Genomic DNA, 17703 nt, shown 5'->3' with positions numbered 1-17703 from the left:
TTTAGTATTGCATTTTTTTTCCAGTGTTGTTTTTCTAATTTAAAAAACAAACACAAAAAAACTTTAATCTGTGTTGCTGACATTATTTTAATGGTCTAATCGTTTGTTTGTTTGCTCATAATAGCCCTTTTTTAAAATGTTGTTATTTTTGAACTAAATACAGTATGTAAATCTAAGTCATCAAGAATTTCGGCTGAATTTCACCCAGAGTAATCCGACTACACGGCTCTTCTTGATGTTAAAACATGCAGCTTGAAACCTTGAGTTGAACTTTTATGTTGTAAACTCAATTAAAATATGAGACCCATTTGAGATTTTATGCCGTTTTACCCAGCATCGCAACTTTTCTGCTTATGTGGGGTTTTTCTGTTTGCTTTTTTGTTTACTTTTTTAAAATCATGTGAAATTCCCAGCTGTTCTCACACGCTGTCTTATTTGTTGAACCTGAAGGTGGTACAGTACAAGCAGCAGTCCAGGCTAGAGGAGAAGCGGAAGAAGGCGTTGGACCTTCAGCTGGACTTCATTGTTGGCCAGACGGAGAAATACTCGGACCTCCTGAGCAAGTCCCTGGCACCCATCAGGCCTGCTGAGACCGTCGTGTCTCCACAGAAATCCCTGCCTAATCCTGTCGAGGAGGATGGTGAGAAGTTTTCCCTTTAAAGAAAACCTTCTTATCGTTAGTGCTCACTGCCACCATGTCGCAGACAGCTTTCAGAGCTGATTCACTGGTTCAGACTGGGACGTTGTCATAGCTACACACCAGTGAGCGAATCTTCTCAAGCGTTCAGAGGTAAACTGTTTTATAGGAACAAAAAGCGTTCTTCACCGTCAAGGTCGCTACATCTTTGTAAGATTAAACCGCATTTTCTGCGAGCCCTCTCTGAGTGATGCACCTCGGCTTGGTTTAACATGATGAGAAGTCAAATATTTGTCACAGCAGTTACACATTTTAATTTTTTTGGGGGGGGGGTGAACCACATCCAGAGCGCTGTACCTAATGCTCTTTGGCAACCGTCAGACTTGAGACCCATCAAACCTGTCAGACTTGTCTGCCGCCAGTATTACCGTTGGCAGCTTATTCCTGAAGCACTGAGGTGAGCAGCTTAATCTGAAGCTGTGTTTCAGTCAGAGGAGGAACAGACGTAGCAGTGGTTCTGATCCCACCTTCATTTCATTACCAAGTGCGGGTTTGTTGGTGCTAAAGTTCGAACATAGTCTGCTTAGCTGTGAAGAAGCTCACAGCACTGAGACCAAAACTTAAATTTTCCTTCTGCCTGTAGCTGAAGCCTTGCAGTAGCTCCAGCTGTGGCTTTTGTGTGTTAAAATCAAAATAGGAGACACAAACCAATAAGTCTTTAGTTAAGAAAGAGAAAAAAAAAATATAGATATAGAGATGGGTAGGTAGGAATGGAGCAACAACAAAACCCCCCACCAGACACAACAAACTGCTGCTCTTAATCAAGACATGGATTTACATCAGCCTATTCTAGAAACTAAAATAACATGTTATATTTCAAACAGTGTGTGCTTATCATACTTTTGCTGTTTCTTTTATCTGTGACAGATAATCTGAAAGACATCTAATGTATATAAAATGCTGTCAATCATTTTTATGTTTAAAAAAAAAAGTTAAAATAGCTGCATATTTTTTTTTTATTTTTTTTTTTTAACCATTTGACACATTTATGCTTCTGTTCAAATTTAGTCTAAATCAAACTTCTGTTTTTTGGATTTATAATACTGAAAGTATTTTCTGCAGACTTGTATTTAGATTAGTGAAACATCTGTTGTGATGTTTTGCATGACTAACAGGCTGAGAGTAGCAATATTTACTGCTGCAGAAGCTTCAAAGCAGAGGAAACTGTATAAGTGGGTATGATACACAAATAAAGCCACTGAAAACAAGTATTCCTGTATGAAATATATTCGCTTGAGGGTTTTAAAAAAAGTAAAATCCTTGTTTCAGTTTGCAAAATGCTTGGACTGCATGGTTCCCATTCATCAACTATCCTCACAGACCATCTGTAAAATGCAAATAATCCATAAAAACTTATTTTAAAAAGTATATTTAAGCGTATATGAGAGGAAATTCAGTCTTTTTCAGTGTGTATGTTTGAGATGGTGTCTTTTTTTTTTTTTCTCTTTTTGACTTTGCAGTTTGTCTGACTGTGTTCTTCAGAATAAAGTCTTTTTCAATACCAAACCCTTTTGTTTTCATGCAGACAGAGACTTTGAACCTCCCTGTGAAGAGGAGGATGATGAAGAGACCATAGAGGTGGAGGAGCAGCAGGAGGGCAATGATGCTGAGAGCCACCGAAGGGAGATTGAACTGCTGAAGGAAGAGGGCATGCTGCCACTGGACCAGCTGCTCAGCAGCCTCAATCTGCCTCAGGTAGGTCCACAAGCCAGAGGGCAGTGATTGGATTGTTTTCTGAAAAGAACAAAAGTACTGCAACCATCCAGAAACAGATTTCTTCACAGATGTCCTCAGTTTAACTTGGTTATCTAAATTTGTGGTTTAAATATTTATATCTGAAAAGTTGAACAGCCTACAACTTGAGCTACTTTGTATTAGAGATGGACCGATCCAATATTGACCTAAATTACTGGATTGGATATCGGAGAGAAATAAAAAATGTGATCCGATCTGAAGTATCACAAAATCACCTCACAAAACGCGCTACTTGGCGTAACCCAGCTCAGTGCATCGTAGCAGTATGTGTCACGTGATAGAGCGGCTGTTGTCTGCGAGACCTGTCGGTGGAGCATTTGAAGCCTCGCTACATGCTTCCAAACCGCGGCATTTCATCTCAGAGAAAACTATCCCAGAGAAGTAAAGCAAGTGTGTAAGTGCATCTCTGAATATTTGCATAGTATTTCCACGTTAAGCTTAACAACTGATATATGGAGCCACAGCTGGACTGGCCATCAGAGTTCCATATTGAAGCGAAAAGGAAGCGATTTGTCCTGTACTTCAGCTACAATGGGGGGGGGCACAAAGCTGGAGCTATTCTGTCTTTGCCGCACAGCTGCCTCTTCTTCTCTCATTCTCTCCCCCTCCCTCCCCTGTTGCTACTTCAATCATGAAATTGATCAATGATCAGCTGGTTGGCTTTTCTGTCGCAAGTCCCGTCTCTCTTGTTTGTTTATCGCCCACCGTTTGGATATGTGGTGAGAGGGAAACATGAAAATGAATCCAGGAGATGTTCTTACTGAATCATCAGCTGAACAGTGATGGACAAACATGATTACCTTTTATGTGAATGAGTTGAAGGGAAGTTATGAACTGTTTCTGAGAGACAAATAACACCAGGATCCTTTTCTAAGTAGCTGACAGCTGGTAACTGTGCAGGGGCGGATCTAGCAAAGTTTTGCTAGGGGGCCAGGTAGGGCATTAACAGGGAAAGGGGGATACAAAGAAATACTTTTGTTTGTTATTTCATTTAAAATGACTAACTTTTAATAATTATCTGAATCTTACAACCATAGTGGTCATCTGATCAAATGTATAGAAATCCATTATTGTATATAGTAACTATTAAGTCTAATATACACCCTAGTAAGCTATAGTACTTTTTTCCTTTGGGAAGATACCATCTGTGCAGTCTGCAATTCTGTTGAAGAAAGATGTTGAATCTATATAATTATTGTAGAAAAATAATGGATTTCTGTGCATTTGTTTTACACGTGCATTAAATTAAAGTTGATTAAGCATTGTGAGGTGGGGGGTGGTTCCCTAATATTTTTGCTGGGAGTTTGCAACCCTATTAGTTAGGTTGTTTAATATTTCTGCTAAGTGCTCTTTAAGATACCAGAATAGGGATGATGGTGCAGGTTTAAGTTTATTAGATTGATCAGTTTTGCTGAACTATAAAATATTTTGGGTGCAGTGTACTTTTTGCATACAAGTATAACAGAATAGCTTCAGTGTTTTGTTTTTTGAAACTTGAGTATGAACTTATACAAAATGTAGCAAGATATTTATAAAAAAACAGGTTTATTGATTACAAAATGCACTATATCAGATTCATATCGGTATCGGCAGATATCCAAATGTATGATATCGACATCGGACATAAAGTGGTATCGTGCCATCTCTACTTTGTATATGTTTTGTTCACATTTGAGTAAAAATGAGCTATTAATAGTTCCGGTTTTTAATCTGTTAGTGGATATACAGACAACTACTAAACAACTAGACTGATTTGAAAAAGACAAACGTTTTAAGAAGTTGCCATGGTTTCCAAGCAAACTTGTGAGTAGCTGGATGGATCGAGAATAATGATCTACTATGATGATCTTCTCTTTATGTAAAAATGACACTGAATCTTAAACATACTGTAAGTTAATTTGATTCAGTGTTGGTACAAATTCAGGCAGTTTGGAAACTTTTCCTCCACAAACAGCTGAAATTATGCACCACGTAAAAAGTGAGCTGAGTCAAAGTATAGCACCTGAGTTTCTGCTGTTGTTTAAAGACCTGCCACTTTTATTTTGAGCTGCATCTCATAGTTTGATCTAAAGAGTCATTAAATAAGAAAAAAAGGTAACAGTTAAGATTCAGTGTTTCTCACGTGGGTGATTAATGCAGGTGGAAAACCTCCTCTGTCTTATTTTGAAAGTTCCTGTTCTGTTTTTCCGGACATCCTTAAACTCCACTGTCTTGGACTACAGCTGCCAGCAGTAGTCTTCCTCCTGCTCCGCTGAGTACCTGCAGCAGGTGGAGAGGAGGTTCAAGGACTACGGTTACCTGCTGCAGTCTGAGACTTTGGACTTGGAATATTTGCAGGAGAGCAGCTGATCATATTGCTCACTTACGTGTCACAAACTGCTTGGCCAGTTCAGTATTTTCAGAAAGGAAACATGTGAATAAAATGATTGAATTCATTTAAGAAAGATTCGAAACAGTTGGTAAACACTGACATTATCACCCACATAAACAAGCTGCTGAGCTGTAGCTGTGCATTTGATTTAACAGTAATGTGTTGTATAATTATTCATCTTCATTTTCACTTCAAATTAATTCCAGATGCTGTCATCTCACTGAGGACTTATTGAGCTTTATTATTTCTTCTAATTATGGGATGATTATACCTGAGTAAACACGCTGACACCTCTGTTAAAACGAGGTTGGCTGATAATGTGCAAAAGCTGAAGAAAAGCACATGTTTTTAATACTGACCACAGATTTCATGTATCACTGAATCACGGTGTTACGCAGGACCAGGGATCGGACGAAGAATGCTCTGATGAAACGTCTTCATCAGAGGCGGGGGAGGAAGAAGACGGGGAATTCACTGCCAACGAAGAAGATGGTGAGATTGCTCCCAATATAACCTCCATAAAAACAGAATGAGACCTTTTACTGGGTTTTTTTTCTGCTCATTTTTTGTTTATCCAAGTTCATTTTTAATTGTCAAGGATTTTGGTTTTCTTCCTTTGTGTTCACAGCTGAGGATGAGGAGGACACGATAGCAGCTCAGGAGAAGGTGGAAGGAAATGTAGATCATGCAGAGGAACTTGATGATTTAGCCAAAGAGGGTGAGGGCTTTATTTTCTACTGGAAGTGGTGCTAATCTATTGCATTGACCTGAGGTTTTATGAAGTGTTTGAAGAGCTTTCTGTCTTTTTAAAGAGGAAAGCGAGCTTGATGACACCTCTGCATTGCTGCTCTCTTTCTGCCTTTTTTAAAATTCTGTACATATGAATGAAATTTCATTCATTACTAGCTGCTCCCTGGTCTAAAATAAGAGGCTGCAGGCCGGATCCTTGACGTGTCTCTGCTTCCCTTCCAGGCGATATGAGCATGGAGGAGTTGCTGGAGAAGTACAAAGGAGCGTATGCCTCAGACTTTGAGGTCCCGTCTGCTTCTGGCTCTAAAGCGAGCTCTGATTCGGAGGTGTCTGGGGATGAGGAGGTGGAGACTGAAGAAGATGAGAGTGATGTGGAAAGTAACACTTCTTCCTCAGGTATTAAACTGCTCATAAAGACCCAAAATAAGCTGTTTATCTCCCTCCACGCTGAGCAGAAGCTTTCAGAAAATGTTTTCCTTCTTACGTCTGTTTCAAGTTTGTTTTGCTGCTTTAATTTATTATTAATTCATTAATCATTTCAAATGTTCTCCTCTCAGATTCACCAGGCGACAGTGCTGAAGATGAGGAGAGCGAGAAGGATGAGGAAGAGAGTGAGGAGGAAGACGAAGAGGAGTGTGGAGATGAAGGGATGGCGGTTTTGCTGAAGGAGGGAGACAGCAGCCCGTCTTCCTCTGGCTCGCGGCCAAAGAAGGAGATCAGTCACATTGCTGCTACTGCGGAGAGCCTGCAGCCCAAAGGCTACACTTTAGCGACCACAAAGGTCAGTCTTTAAATATTAAAAATGTATATTTCAGTCATTTTATCAGATGGAGGAAAAGTGTAGATTAAACTCGTCTGCAGATCTGGGTCACAGTTGTTTGAACTTTCTCTACAACTTCAGGTCAAGACCCCCATTCCATTTCTGCTTCATGGCACATTACGAGAGTACCAGCACATCGGACTCGACTGGTTGGTCACCATGTATGAGAAAAAGCTAAACGGCATTTTGGCTGATGAGATGGGCCTCGGCAAGACGATCCAGACTATTGCTCTGCTGGCTCACCTCGCCTGTGAGAAAGGTAACAGACTGCGGCTTCTTATATGTACCGAGTTACAAAACTTTGGTTGTTGGAGTGTTATTTGTGATTAATACACTGTCCTGTTTCATTTGGTGTTATTAGGTAACTGGGGCCCTCACCTCATCATCGTCCCCACCAGCGTAATGTTAAACTGGGAGATGGAGCTGAAGCGCTGGTGTCCAGGGTTTAAAATCCTTACGTATTTTGGCAGTCAAAAGGAGAGAAAGTTAAAGAGACAGGTACTCAGTTTGCTGGTTCTGCAGGCGGCTCATTTTCCTTTGTTAGATGAGTGTGATTTGCTGCTTTGTCTGCTCTCATTTGCTTTTGGTCTGTCCCTCCTGGCTTTACCGCTGTCATCTGTGATATACTGCAGATTGTTCTTGTCAGTCTTTAACTCCCTGCGTTACTTATCTGCTGAGTTGTGTCATTTATCAATTGTTTGTTTTTAGTTTGCCTGCTGCTTGACTTAATCATTTTGTTTCTCCTTACATGCTGCTGTCTTAATTTTGACTGTGTCTTATTTACAGTGATGTAGATTAGTGTGTATCCCAGGAAAACAGGCACTAATCCAGCTTATATATATTTAAAAAAAAAAAAAAAAAAAAAAAATATATATATATATATATATATATATATATATATATACACATATATATATATATATATATATATATAATTTTTTTAAGTTTGGATATCTGGGGTTTCTGCTGATACAAGCACTGATCTGATACCAGTCTTAAATTAATAAGCTGGGTTTCTCTTTGTGAGAAAGAGATTCGGCAATCGTTCTTTTATGTGAAAGACAACATTATGCTTGTCTCAGTCAGGTTTCAGAGCAGCCAAAGCATGAAAAACAACCTAGCGCAGGGGTAGGCAACTCCAAACCTCGAGTGCCAGTGTCCTGCAGGTTTTAGTTTCACCCTGTGTCAACAGACCTGAATCAAATGATTAGTTCATCACCAGGCCTCTGGAGAACTTCAAGACAAGTTGAGGAGGTCATTTAGCCATTTGAATCAGCTGTGTTGGATCAAGGACACATCTAAAACCTGCAGGACACCAGCACTCGACGCCTGGAGTTGCCTACCCCTGACCTAGCGCAATAAAGTAAATTTCTAAATCAACTAAAATCTAACTAGAATCCAGTAAGGAGTTTAATGAGGAAATCCAACAGAAGATTCAGGGATTCCTAACTTTAAAAAAACAAAATGTAATAAATTAAAATGTCAAATAATCTAAATTTACTGGAGTGGTTTTAATTAGTTTAGTTTAATTAGTAAAATAATCCATTAGTAACATGGCCCTCCTAAAATCCAAAGACAGACATGCTAATTGTTGATTGTTGATTCTAAATTGGTCGTAGATGAGGATGTAAGCATTAATGTCCTGCTGACCTGTTCAGGTTTTTCTCTACTGCAGCAGGTTTAGGCCCCCAAGTTTGATAAGTGGTTAAGATGATGCATGGAACTAAACTAAGACTGTTTATTTTATCCACCTAATTTATTTGCATTCTTTAGTTCAGCTTCAACAGTTTGTCTTCATTTTTGATACAAGCCACAACACAAATGTTTCAGTGACTGTTTAAATTTCAGGAGTGCAGATACTGCAGCAGTTTGTCAATTAGTTTCTTGTTCACACTTCTTCCTTTTCCTTTTTAGCACTAAGACTGGGGTATTTATTTATATTTGCCTATATTTAGGGGCAGACTACAGCGAGGCACAAGTTGAAATGCTTGCTGGTTACTGTGTTGATGCCAATACGTCACCCGTAACTGCAACACGAGAGACGTTACTGCATATTATTGTCATTTAGAGTCTGTGCACCTCCTGCCAGAGCGACACAAAGATTGTATTAATCAAGTTAATGACAACTGGTTATGCTAACTTAAAATAAAGAACTAAAAGCTTCCCAACAAGTGTTAAACCTGACATCATACACTGGGGTCTTCTGGTATTTTCAGTTCCATAACTTTATACAGTTATGGATTGATTTGTTTAACTTTTCCCACCGATATGATTCCTGTCTCGCATTGACGCATTCCTAATTTCCAGCAACTGTTGACATGTTTGACAGATACTGTATACAGTGAAAAACTGAGTGCTGGAAAATAATAAGCCACTCTCTTACACTTTCTCTTCTTAGGGCTGGACAAAGCCAAATGCTTTCCACGTTTGCATCACTTCTTACAAGCTGGTGCTGCAGGATCACCAGGCCTTCAGGCGAAAGTCTTGGCGCTATCTGATCCTCGATGAGGCCCAGAACATCAAGAATTTCAAGTCCCAGCGCTGGCAGAGTCTGCTGAACTTCAACAGGTCAGTGGAGACTGTTTGTGTATATGGTCCCACATCAGAGAGTGAAACCTGAGGCTCAGTGGATGAGGCATGGCTTCTGGGTTTTTTACACTAAATTTCAAAGTTTGTTTTTTGTTTTAAATAAATAAATGAAAAAATCTATTTTTTTTTTGCATTTTAATGAAAAAAAAAAAGATTTATAGATATATTTTGGGGGTATTTAGACTCATGGACAGCAAACATGAATATTTGTATGTACAACTTCTGATTCTTATTGAAGAAAATCATCCTCCTTTCTCTATAATGCTTTCAAAGACGTGGTGTCACTCAGTACCATTTGACTTTGAATGTATTTGAAATGCACTGAACTGTTAATCTACAGCCCACAGTTGTTTGTAAATATCTTCACATTTAAAAGTGTTTGTTCTTTTCAAAATGATTGTCATCATTTGGCTGGTGGCCGGGGCCAGCTGGTGGTAATTTCTCACTGTTGTGTGGCGCTCCAAAGAGCCTGGCGCTTGTGCACATGAATAGATGCACGCTCTGAGAACGCACACCTTTATAGAGGCTGCAGCGATTCGCTCCGATGATACATCAAGATTACAACATCATCAGTATGAGGCTGTTTCACAGTACCGACTGAATAGAGAAATACTTGCACAGCATATAAAAAAAATGATCAGTTAGAAGTTTGAGAGTGCCTCTCATGTTCAGCATTAAAATGTTGGTTTGTGAGCTTAAAAGCAAATAAAGATGTGCTGCAAGATGCACATTTCAGCATGGATCGTGCACTAAAAGCTTTTTTAAAATAATCTATAATCTAAATTGATACTCAGCCTCAGTGAGATGAGCGTAGCCATGCCAACAGTGTAACCGTAAAAAATATTTCTACATGAACCTCAGGATTTCCCAGCAGGACGTGGTGTTATTTACTTCACCTGTCAGTGGCTTTAATGCTTATTTTAAATGGCATATTTGGGTTTTAAGAAGAGTTTTATGATTTAGACTATTCCAGCAGACAGAAACACGACTCCAAATAAATGGTTATGTTATTCTCGTTTGATGGATGTTATAAACTCTTTATGGGGTGATGATTGCATTCTCAGCTTGCTGCACCCATGTGACTAAAAATGAGTTTGTTTGATTTCTTTAGCAGCTGAAAACTCTTATTTTCCTCTCCGTACTCACCTGAAGCTTGAATGATACGACTTTTTTATTTACGTCTCTCCTCGTGTCTGTGCTGATCATAGCCACCGGCGACTGCTGCTGACAGGAACCCCTCTACAGAACAGCCTGATGGAGCTCTGGTCCCTCATGCATTTCCTCATGCCCCACGTCTTCCAGTCCCACCGCGAGTTCAAAGAGTGGTTCTCCAACCCGCTGACGGGAATGATCGAGGGCAGTCAGGAGTACAACGAAGGCCTGGTTAAGAGGCTTCACAAGGTGCTGAGGCCGTTCCTGCTCAGGAGGATCAAGGCTGACGTGGAGAAGCAGATGCCCAAGAAATACGAGCATGTGGTGCGCTGCCGCCTGTCCAAGAGACAGCGATTCCTCTACGATGACTTCATGGCGCAGGCGTCGTAAGTTACTGACTCAGCAGGAGGAATTCAAAGTTAATGTAAGAAGTATGTAATTGAAACTGAAAAAAAATGTGATTGAATTTGACCCTAAACCATCTGATTTACAGGACCAGGGAAACGCTGGCCAGTGGTCACTTCATGTCTGTGATTAACATCCTCATGCAGCTTCGCAAAGTGTGCAATCATCCCAACCTTTTTGACCCTCGACCCATCCAGTCTCCCTTCATCATGCAACCCATTATTTTCCACACAGCCTCTCTGGTGCATGACGCCCTGGAGGTCTCTCCTTTGAAGGTAAGCCTGAAAATAAAAAGCTTTCATTTGTTCAGACAGTTGAGCTTGCTGGCGTGATTTTTAATCGATTCTAACTTGCTTTTGCATGCTCAGCGCTGCGACGTTTCCATGTTTGACCTCGTTGGTTTGGAGAGCCGCGTATCCCGTTACCAGGCAGATGTCTTCCTGCCACGCTACAGGGTCAGTCGCCAACTAATCCAGGAGATCATGGAGTCCCCCGAACCTCCTCCAAGGCCCAAACCAGTCCGCATGAAAGTCAACAGGTAAAGGGGAAAAAAGAAAGGAAAGAAAAATGCAGATTTGGATACTTGCAAATTTACATGTATTTTGGTTTTCTACGTTACCTGTGTTACCATACCTGTGACATTTGTTACATGATATAATTATTGTCCTAAGTGCAGTAGTTCCCATACTTTATGTGTGTCCTCTTTCAGAATGTTTCAGCCGCCTCCTAAAGGTGATAATCGCCCAGTTCTCCTGATGAACAAACCTACCTGCTCCGTCCCCCCTGCAGCACAGACCCCCAAACCACCTCCAGTCACTGAAGTCACCTCAGCTCCTCCACCCGCTCCTGTAGTTCAGCAGGGTAAGCAAGGAATGAAACACCCTTAAAAAGGTGGAACATAAATTTTGCACATTTCTCTAATGCATTTTTGTTAAATTTCAGTGGTCTGTTCGGTCGCATCCACTCCTCCTCGCCCATCTCTTCATCCTACCGCTCAAACTGCAGTGAGGTCCAATGCTCCAAAACCGATGCTGACTGTACGGCCTCCCACTGCTCCCTGCACAGCCACTATCCCAGCTCAGCCGAGTCCAAACCCCAGCAATGTCATGCCCCAGAGGGTCCTGCTTAGTCCAGATATGCAAGCTAGGTTGCCTTGTAAGTACATTTATTTCAAAGCAGATAAGCTGTGATGTTGTTGAAGTATGATCTCATTAAAACTCTGAGCCTGGGGACAGTTTCATGAGCTCCTGTTCAAAATGTAAGTCTCGTCCATTTCTCTCTTTAGATGAAGCATATTTTGAGCGTCTCGGTTTAGATTTCAATTTAAATGATTGTTTACTCATTTTCAAAATATCTTATTGCTGGGTAAAAACCACACAGGAACACAGTGTGTACTGTGCATCAGGTTGTTTCTTAAGGTGCAGGTGAAAAATAAAGACGGCAGTGCTTAGAAAATCTCAAACACACTTTGCAACTTCTAAAAGTGGATCAACCATTAACACACAAGAAAGAGATTAGTCTACTTTTAGTTACATGAGTCTGTGTGTTCTGTTATTTTCGGCCATTCAGTAAGAAAATAAAAGGTATTTGGGGGATTTTTACTAACTAAATGCAGTACAGGTCTCTGTCCTCTGTCATTCATTCATAATTAAATTAATTTGTGGTAAAGTGAATGGATTATTATTTCTTACCTACATGTCTCTTATTTTTCTTCCTAAGCTGGGGAGGTAGTAAGTATTGCCCAGCTGGCTTCTCTGGCAGGTCGGCCTGTGTCGTCGTGTCAAGGAAGCAAACCGGTCACCTTCCAGCTTCAGGGCAACAAGTTGACTCTGTCTGGAGCACAGATCCACCAAGTTCCAGCAGCTTCTTCACGCCCAGTTCAAGGTTGGTGTCTCCCACTAACTGTGGGTTTTCTAGTTTTCACCGATCAGATTTTATAGTTAATATAGTTAGACTTCAAAGTGTCATATTGCTGTTTGGGATAGGGGGCTGCTCAAAACAAGTTGTATTATCATTTTTTCCTACATTTTGATGCCAGGATTACTTCTGAGTCAAAATATTCTATGCATGTTAATTAACAAGAAAACTTGGGTGCAATCATGTAAATATGCTAAATTTAGCCATACAGGCCCTGGAAGTTTGATAGCATTTATCTATTGTGGTTATAGTTTAAATGGGACCAGGATATCCTTTGACCTCATTCTTATCTGATTTGAAATCAGACTAAAGATTAAAGATATTATATTTTTTTGGATTTTTGCAGAATCCCACTGCAGCTGGACTGCTTTATATTCAGTTATGCCAAAGTCCTTTAATCCTTCAATCAGAAGATAATCCACAGTGGTCTGCTTCATTTAACTGATGACTGTTATTGTCCCGTAATTGTGATTGATTTCTTATTTACATAAATCCCATCCCGTCCCATAATTAGGGAATAATTAAAGTCCTTATAACAGTCTGATTCACTGTCACTCTACAGGTAATGTGATAAACCTGGTCCCCGGTGGCGTGCAGCATCACCTCATCAGCCAACCTGCACAGGTGGCTGTCCAGAGTACAGTCAGCACACACCCTGCAAACAATCCCTCTGCTGCCCCCCCTGCTAATCGCCTGCCACACAACACCACCTCTCAAGGTGTTAAATCCTTCTCCCTCCTCCTTTTATTTTAAGTATGAGACTTCCTGCTGGATACATGTAACCCATGTTTGTATATTTCATGTTTTTCAGTGTCCTCAACCATGGTGAGCAGCCCTGGGGTCGTGAAGATCGTTGTGCGTCAGTCAACAGGCAAGGAGGGCGGGCCTGTGCCCACCCTGGCTGTGGCCCCTTCCCCTCGTGTCGCTCCCCAGCCATCCCCTTCCCTGCACCCACACGCCAACACGACCCCCGTCAGGAACACCGCTCCACTGCAAATTGCCCAGCGCACCCCTGGTCCTGCTACCGCCCACTACACCATAGCTCCTCCCAGAAACCCTAGCTCAGCCCCGAACCAGCCCCAACCCCCTCGCCCTGTCCTCAAAGTAGTGCAGCCTCCTCCTCCATCGAGCACAGAACAGCCAGGTGAGAGAACGGGCTTGAGCTGTTATTCTCACTGAGCTGAAATTCATGAAGATTGCATGACAAACCGAGCTGGGTCCAGTTTTTAAGCTTTATTTCTTCTTTCCCCTAACAACCTGCTGCAAGTTAATAAAATTGAATGTATAATGAAACATACAGGCATACAAGAAGGTATTTTTAAGTAATGAAAATAATTGGATTTTAAATCGAATAACACAGAGATGCAAAAGAAGAAGAAATAAAAGTGAAATTGACTTTAAAGCAAATCCATATTGAGTTTTTTACAAAAGGCTGTTTTCTCTTCTGTCTTTCTGCAGCTCCAGCTCAGGTGAGCGCCTCTTCTTCTGCTCCAAAGACCTCAGCAACACCGCGGGAAAGTAGCAGCAGCAGTCAGACAGCAGTTAGCACAAAGTCAAAGTCCAATCTGGGTGCAAAAGCCTTCCCTCCACCCAGGAAGGTGCCTCGTCCCGCTCCCCGTTCGCCTTTCTACATGGTAAGCAGTTTGTCCCTCTTGGACTTCACCTTTTAGATATTTAAAGCATCTGCAATCATTTTTTGAGGTGTTACCCAATACTTCTTCAACTAGTTAAAATAAATGGCCCCCTGTACTGAGACAATCTAATGTCCTGTTATTTTGGAACCATGCATCAGCGCTATGGAGACATGAACCGGGACGTTTCTAAACTGAAAAGATGCATGAAACATCAGTTAAAAAAACAACAACAAACAAACCAAACTTTATGTGTGCCAAATCTCAGAGCGATGGAGTTGTAAAGACAAGTTTGATCATAGCATTCAGTCAGCGGGCCTCAGCTCACTAAAATAAAACTACATGATCAAAGAGGTTTCACTGTTACGCACAGGTATGGATTTGACATGTTCCTGCTTGTGATACTGGCTCCGTGAGACTTTCAGAAAAGCTTCCACAAAGAAAATTAAAGGTTCATTATTTTGCTTTTACATCAGGATAAGTTTGTTATACTCATAGCTGTCATACCCAAGCTGTTCCAACAGGTTGTTGAATTGCAGTAGGCGACTTGTAAAAGTGTTTTTGAGGTCTTTATGTGGATCACAATGTTTAGATTAAGGCGGTATGGGAACATTAAAAACCATAATCTATGATCTTTAAATTTTATTGGTTAAATTGAAGCATGTCAATAAATTATATACATCTCTGATGCCAGTTTGGCTTTTTTTTTTTTTTTTTTTTTTTTTTTTTTTATAATTGAAATTCATTCATCACCATTGGCATACAGCAATAAATGACATAGGATGAATATCAGCTGAACAGTGACCACTGTTAGGGATTGGGTTACTCAGGATTTTGGCCCTGTTATAAATTTACTACAATAAACTGGTTTTATAGAATAAAATGTCAGGCTCAATAAAACTGGATTAAAAAAGCTGACAAAGTGCAGTAAAACACGAGAACAGGAAACAGATCAGCTCAGTTTATCAGGTTGAAATAAAGTGTCAGCGTTTTTCCTCCTGTGGTGCAGACGGTGGTCAAGTTTATCAATGAGCAATAAGTTTGTCATGCGAAGTAGATTTTTTTTTTTTTTTTTCCAGTTTATTTCCACTGCCCCCAACTGGTAAAGGAAATCAATTACAATCATTTTTTCTCCATTGTACATTTAAACAAGACTGAGCCTGATATACGAGCACGTTTTTCTTAAATATGCTGTCAACGCTGCCCTGATTTCTGTAGCCTCCATTTACTTGCATCTCTTTACCTCAACAGTCATGGCTTGCAGACTCCGAGAAACAGCAGCACGACAGCCGGCTGGACTTCATCTTTCGAGTCAACGAACTCCACTGTGGAGCAAAGCCCATGTATGGTCAGGAGGTTCTGGACTTCCTGACTTTCCTGCCCGGTCGTCGTCCATCACCTGCTGCCCTGAACCCTCAGGGAGAGTGGGGCCGCTCTGGCCAGAGCAGCTGTCTGTATGCACAGCAGCAAAACGAGCACGACTACTGGTTTCACAGTCACGCTGTAAGAGAGGCCATCCACAGCATCGAAGGACGGCTGGAGCTGCTGAGTGACATCATAGACCGGTACTTAGCTTAACAGTCGTTTGGTTATTTGATATTACAAAGCTTCAGCTAAGGAGAAGGAGCTAACTTCGCTGTTTGTTTAGGTACACATTTGCAATTCCTCCAGTGGAGGCTCCACCCATCTCCATGCACTGCTGCCATCCTCCGCCATCTCTGAACCACAAGCAGGCAGTCTTCTCCTCCATGTTATCAGCTGAAGTCACGCCGCTCACTCGCAGCCTCCACCACGTCCAGTCCTATATGAGGACGCAGTTCCCTGACCTGAGGCTCATACAGTACGACTGTGGTGAGTTCTCAGTGTGTGTTTTGTTTTGTTTTGTTTTGCAGAAAACCATGGAGCACCTTGTGGCAACCCACACCTACATCAGATACTGCTAATCACAAAATCTAAGGTTTAAATACAAACGGTGTTGACTTGCAGGGGTGACATAAAGCAGGAAAATCCAGGACTGTCTAAGTATCCATTCTCACCTATTAGCCTTTGACAGGATGTTTGATAAGACTGTCATTTACTAAGGTGGGGGTCACCCACAGCTTAGATCCCATTCATCCCTCATCGCTGACTCGATGCACACTGGCAACAACTTTAGCAAAACTCTCGACTGTACTGCAAAATTGGCACTAAATTTTCTTGAAATAGTATTTGGTTAGTCTTTGCTTTCCACCACTGTGTTTTATGCATAAAAGGCTGCTTCAAAGAGTTTACTCCATGTGCGATTATTAAATAATTTTATGCTCCTGCAGCTTGTTTTGCTTGCTGGTGGCTCATTTTGTGTCTTCTGTCTCCTGTTTTCAGGTAAGCTTCAGACTCTCCACACGTTGCTGCGAAAGCTGAAGGCGGGAGGCCACAGGGTGCTGATTTTCACTCAGATGACTCGAATGCTGGATGTGCTGGAGCAGTTCCTCAACTACCACGGACACATATACCTCCGTCTGGATGGCAGCACCCGGGTGGAGCAGAGACAGGTCAGCAGTGATGGTGTTTTGCTTGCAGGCAAGAACGAGAAAGCTGCAGTCTGTCTGTGATGCTCATTTCCTCTGTTTGTCTTCTGCACGCCACCACCAGGCGCTCATGGAGCGCTTCAATGCAGATCGACGCATCTTCTGCTTCATTTTGTCAACCCGCAGCGGCGGCGTCGGGGTCAATCTGACCGGGGCCGACACTGTGGTGTTCTACGACAGTGACTGGAACCCCACCATGGATGCTCAGGCTCAGGACCGATGCCACCGAATCGGCCAGACCCGCGACGTCCACATCTATAGGTGACTTTCTTTTTCCCTGCTTTTACTAAAAAAAAAAAATCCCCACATAAAAACTTTCCCAAATCAAAGCCCACTCCCTAAGATGCTTTGTTGTCATTATGTAGTCACATAATTCAAATCTGTGTGGTAGTTCTCAGCTTAAAGTCAGACACAATACTATAAAACACAGACAGACATACAATAAATAAGCATACACAATAAAGACTGGACTCACAGACAAAAGACACAAAGAGAAACAAAAAGCTGAGAGCACGGAGCATAAACATAAACAAAAAAAGAAATGTTGTCAACATCTGTTTGACACATACGAGCGTTCATCTTGTTTGACTTAAAGTGATGAGCATCTCCTACGTTCTTTGCATAATTTCAGAAGCAAAAGCAACAAAAAAAGTAGGAATAAAAATCTAAAGTTTAAAACGGAATTTGGAGCTCAGTAGTCTCTAAATTTAAAAGATCTGCAGAATCTGGTTAAACGCTTCACACCACCTGGTCAGCACCAACCCATCTGGGTATACACCCGATAATCATTGGCCCAGTGAAAAATAGAAATGTGATTTTAAAAGACTAAATAGTTTTATGTTCCTCCTCAGGTTGATCAGTGAGCGCACGGTGGAGGAGAACATTTTGAAGAAGGCAAACCAGAAGAGGATGCTGGGAGATATGGCTATCGAAGGAGGAAACTTCACCACGGCCTTCTTTAAACAGGTATCACGTTTACACGGGGCCTTCTTTGTAAAATAAATGCCCTTCAGTCAAGCCTTTTTTTCCTTCTTTCTTCTTTTGTGTCT

At 41.3% G+C, this 17703-nt stretch overlaps 1 protein-coding gene across 5 annotated transcripts in view; it reads left to right on the top strand.

The window, feature by feature from the left end:
• srcap (Snf2-related CREBBP activator protein) overlaps positions 1 to 17703 on the top strand; it is a 40063-nt gene that overhangs the window by 11070 nt on the left and 11290 nt on the right. For 4 of the 5 annotated variants that reach the window (XM_085169343.1, XM_085169339.1, XM_085169340.1 and 1 more), the window contains 23 exons: positions 451 to 640; positions 2223 to 2392; positions 5222 to 5315; positions 5452 to 5541; positions 5796 to 5969; positions 6131 to 6354; positions 6475 to 6652; positions 6755 to 6891; positions 8792 to 8961; positions 10191 to 10520; positions 10628 to 10814; positions 10908 to 11077; positions 11249 to 11400; positions 11482 to 11694; positions 12259 to 12423; positions 13019 to 13174; positions 13268 to 13600; positions 13915 to 14090; positions 15339 to 15652; positions 15736 to 15938; positions 16449 to 16618; positions 16719 to 16915; positions 17506 to 17620. In XM_085169343.1, coding sequence (XP_085025469.1) covers positions 451 to 640; positions 2223 to 2392; positions 5222 to 5315; positions 5452 to 5541; positions 5796 to 5969; positions 6131 to 6354; positions 6475 to 6652; positions 6755 to 6891; positions 8792 to 8961; positions 10191 to 10520; positions 10628 to 10814; positions 10908 to 11077; positions 11249 to 11400; positions 11482 to 11694; positions 12259 to 12423; positions 13019 to 13174; positions 13268 to 13600; positions 13915 to 14090; positions 15339 to 15652; positions 15736 to 15938; positions 16449 to 16618; positions 16719 to 16915; positions 17506 to 17620 — 4308 coding nt within the window. The remainder of the gene's footprint in view (positions 1 to 450; positions 641 to 2222; positions 2393 to 5221; positions 5316 to 5451; positions 5542 to 5795; positions 5970 to 6130; positions 6355 to 6474; positions 6653 to 6754; positions 6892 to 8791; positions 8962 to 10190; positions 10521 to 10627; positions 10815 to 10907; positions 11078 to 11248; positions 11401 to 11481; positions 11695 to 12258; positions 12424 to 13018; positions 13175 to 13267; positions 13601 to 13914; positions 14091 to 15338; positions 15653 to 15735; positions 15939 to 16448; positions 16619 to 16718; positions 16916 to 17505; positions 17621 to 17703) is intronic. The other variant, XM_085169342.1, reaches the window with a different exon arrangement.

Source organism: Neolamprologus multifasciatus, chromosome 8 (genome assembly GCF_963576455.1).
Source record: "Neolamprologus multifasciatus chromosome 8, fNeoMul1.2, whole genome shotgun sequence".
Taxonomy (NCBI): Eukaryota; Metazoa; Chordata; class Actinopteri; order Cichliformes; family Cichlidae; genus Neolamprologus; species Neolamprologus multifasciatus.
The sequence above is the reverse complement of the archived record's forward strand: the minus strand, read 5'-3'. Positions and strand labels throughout refer to the sequence as shown.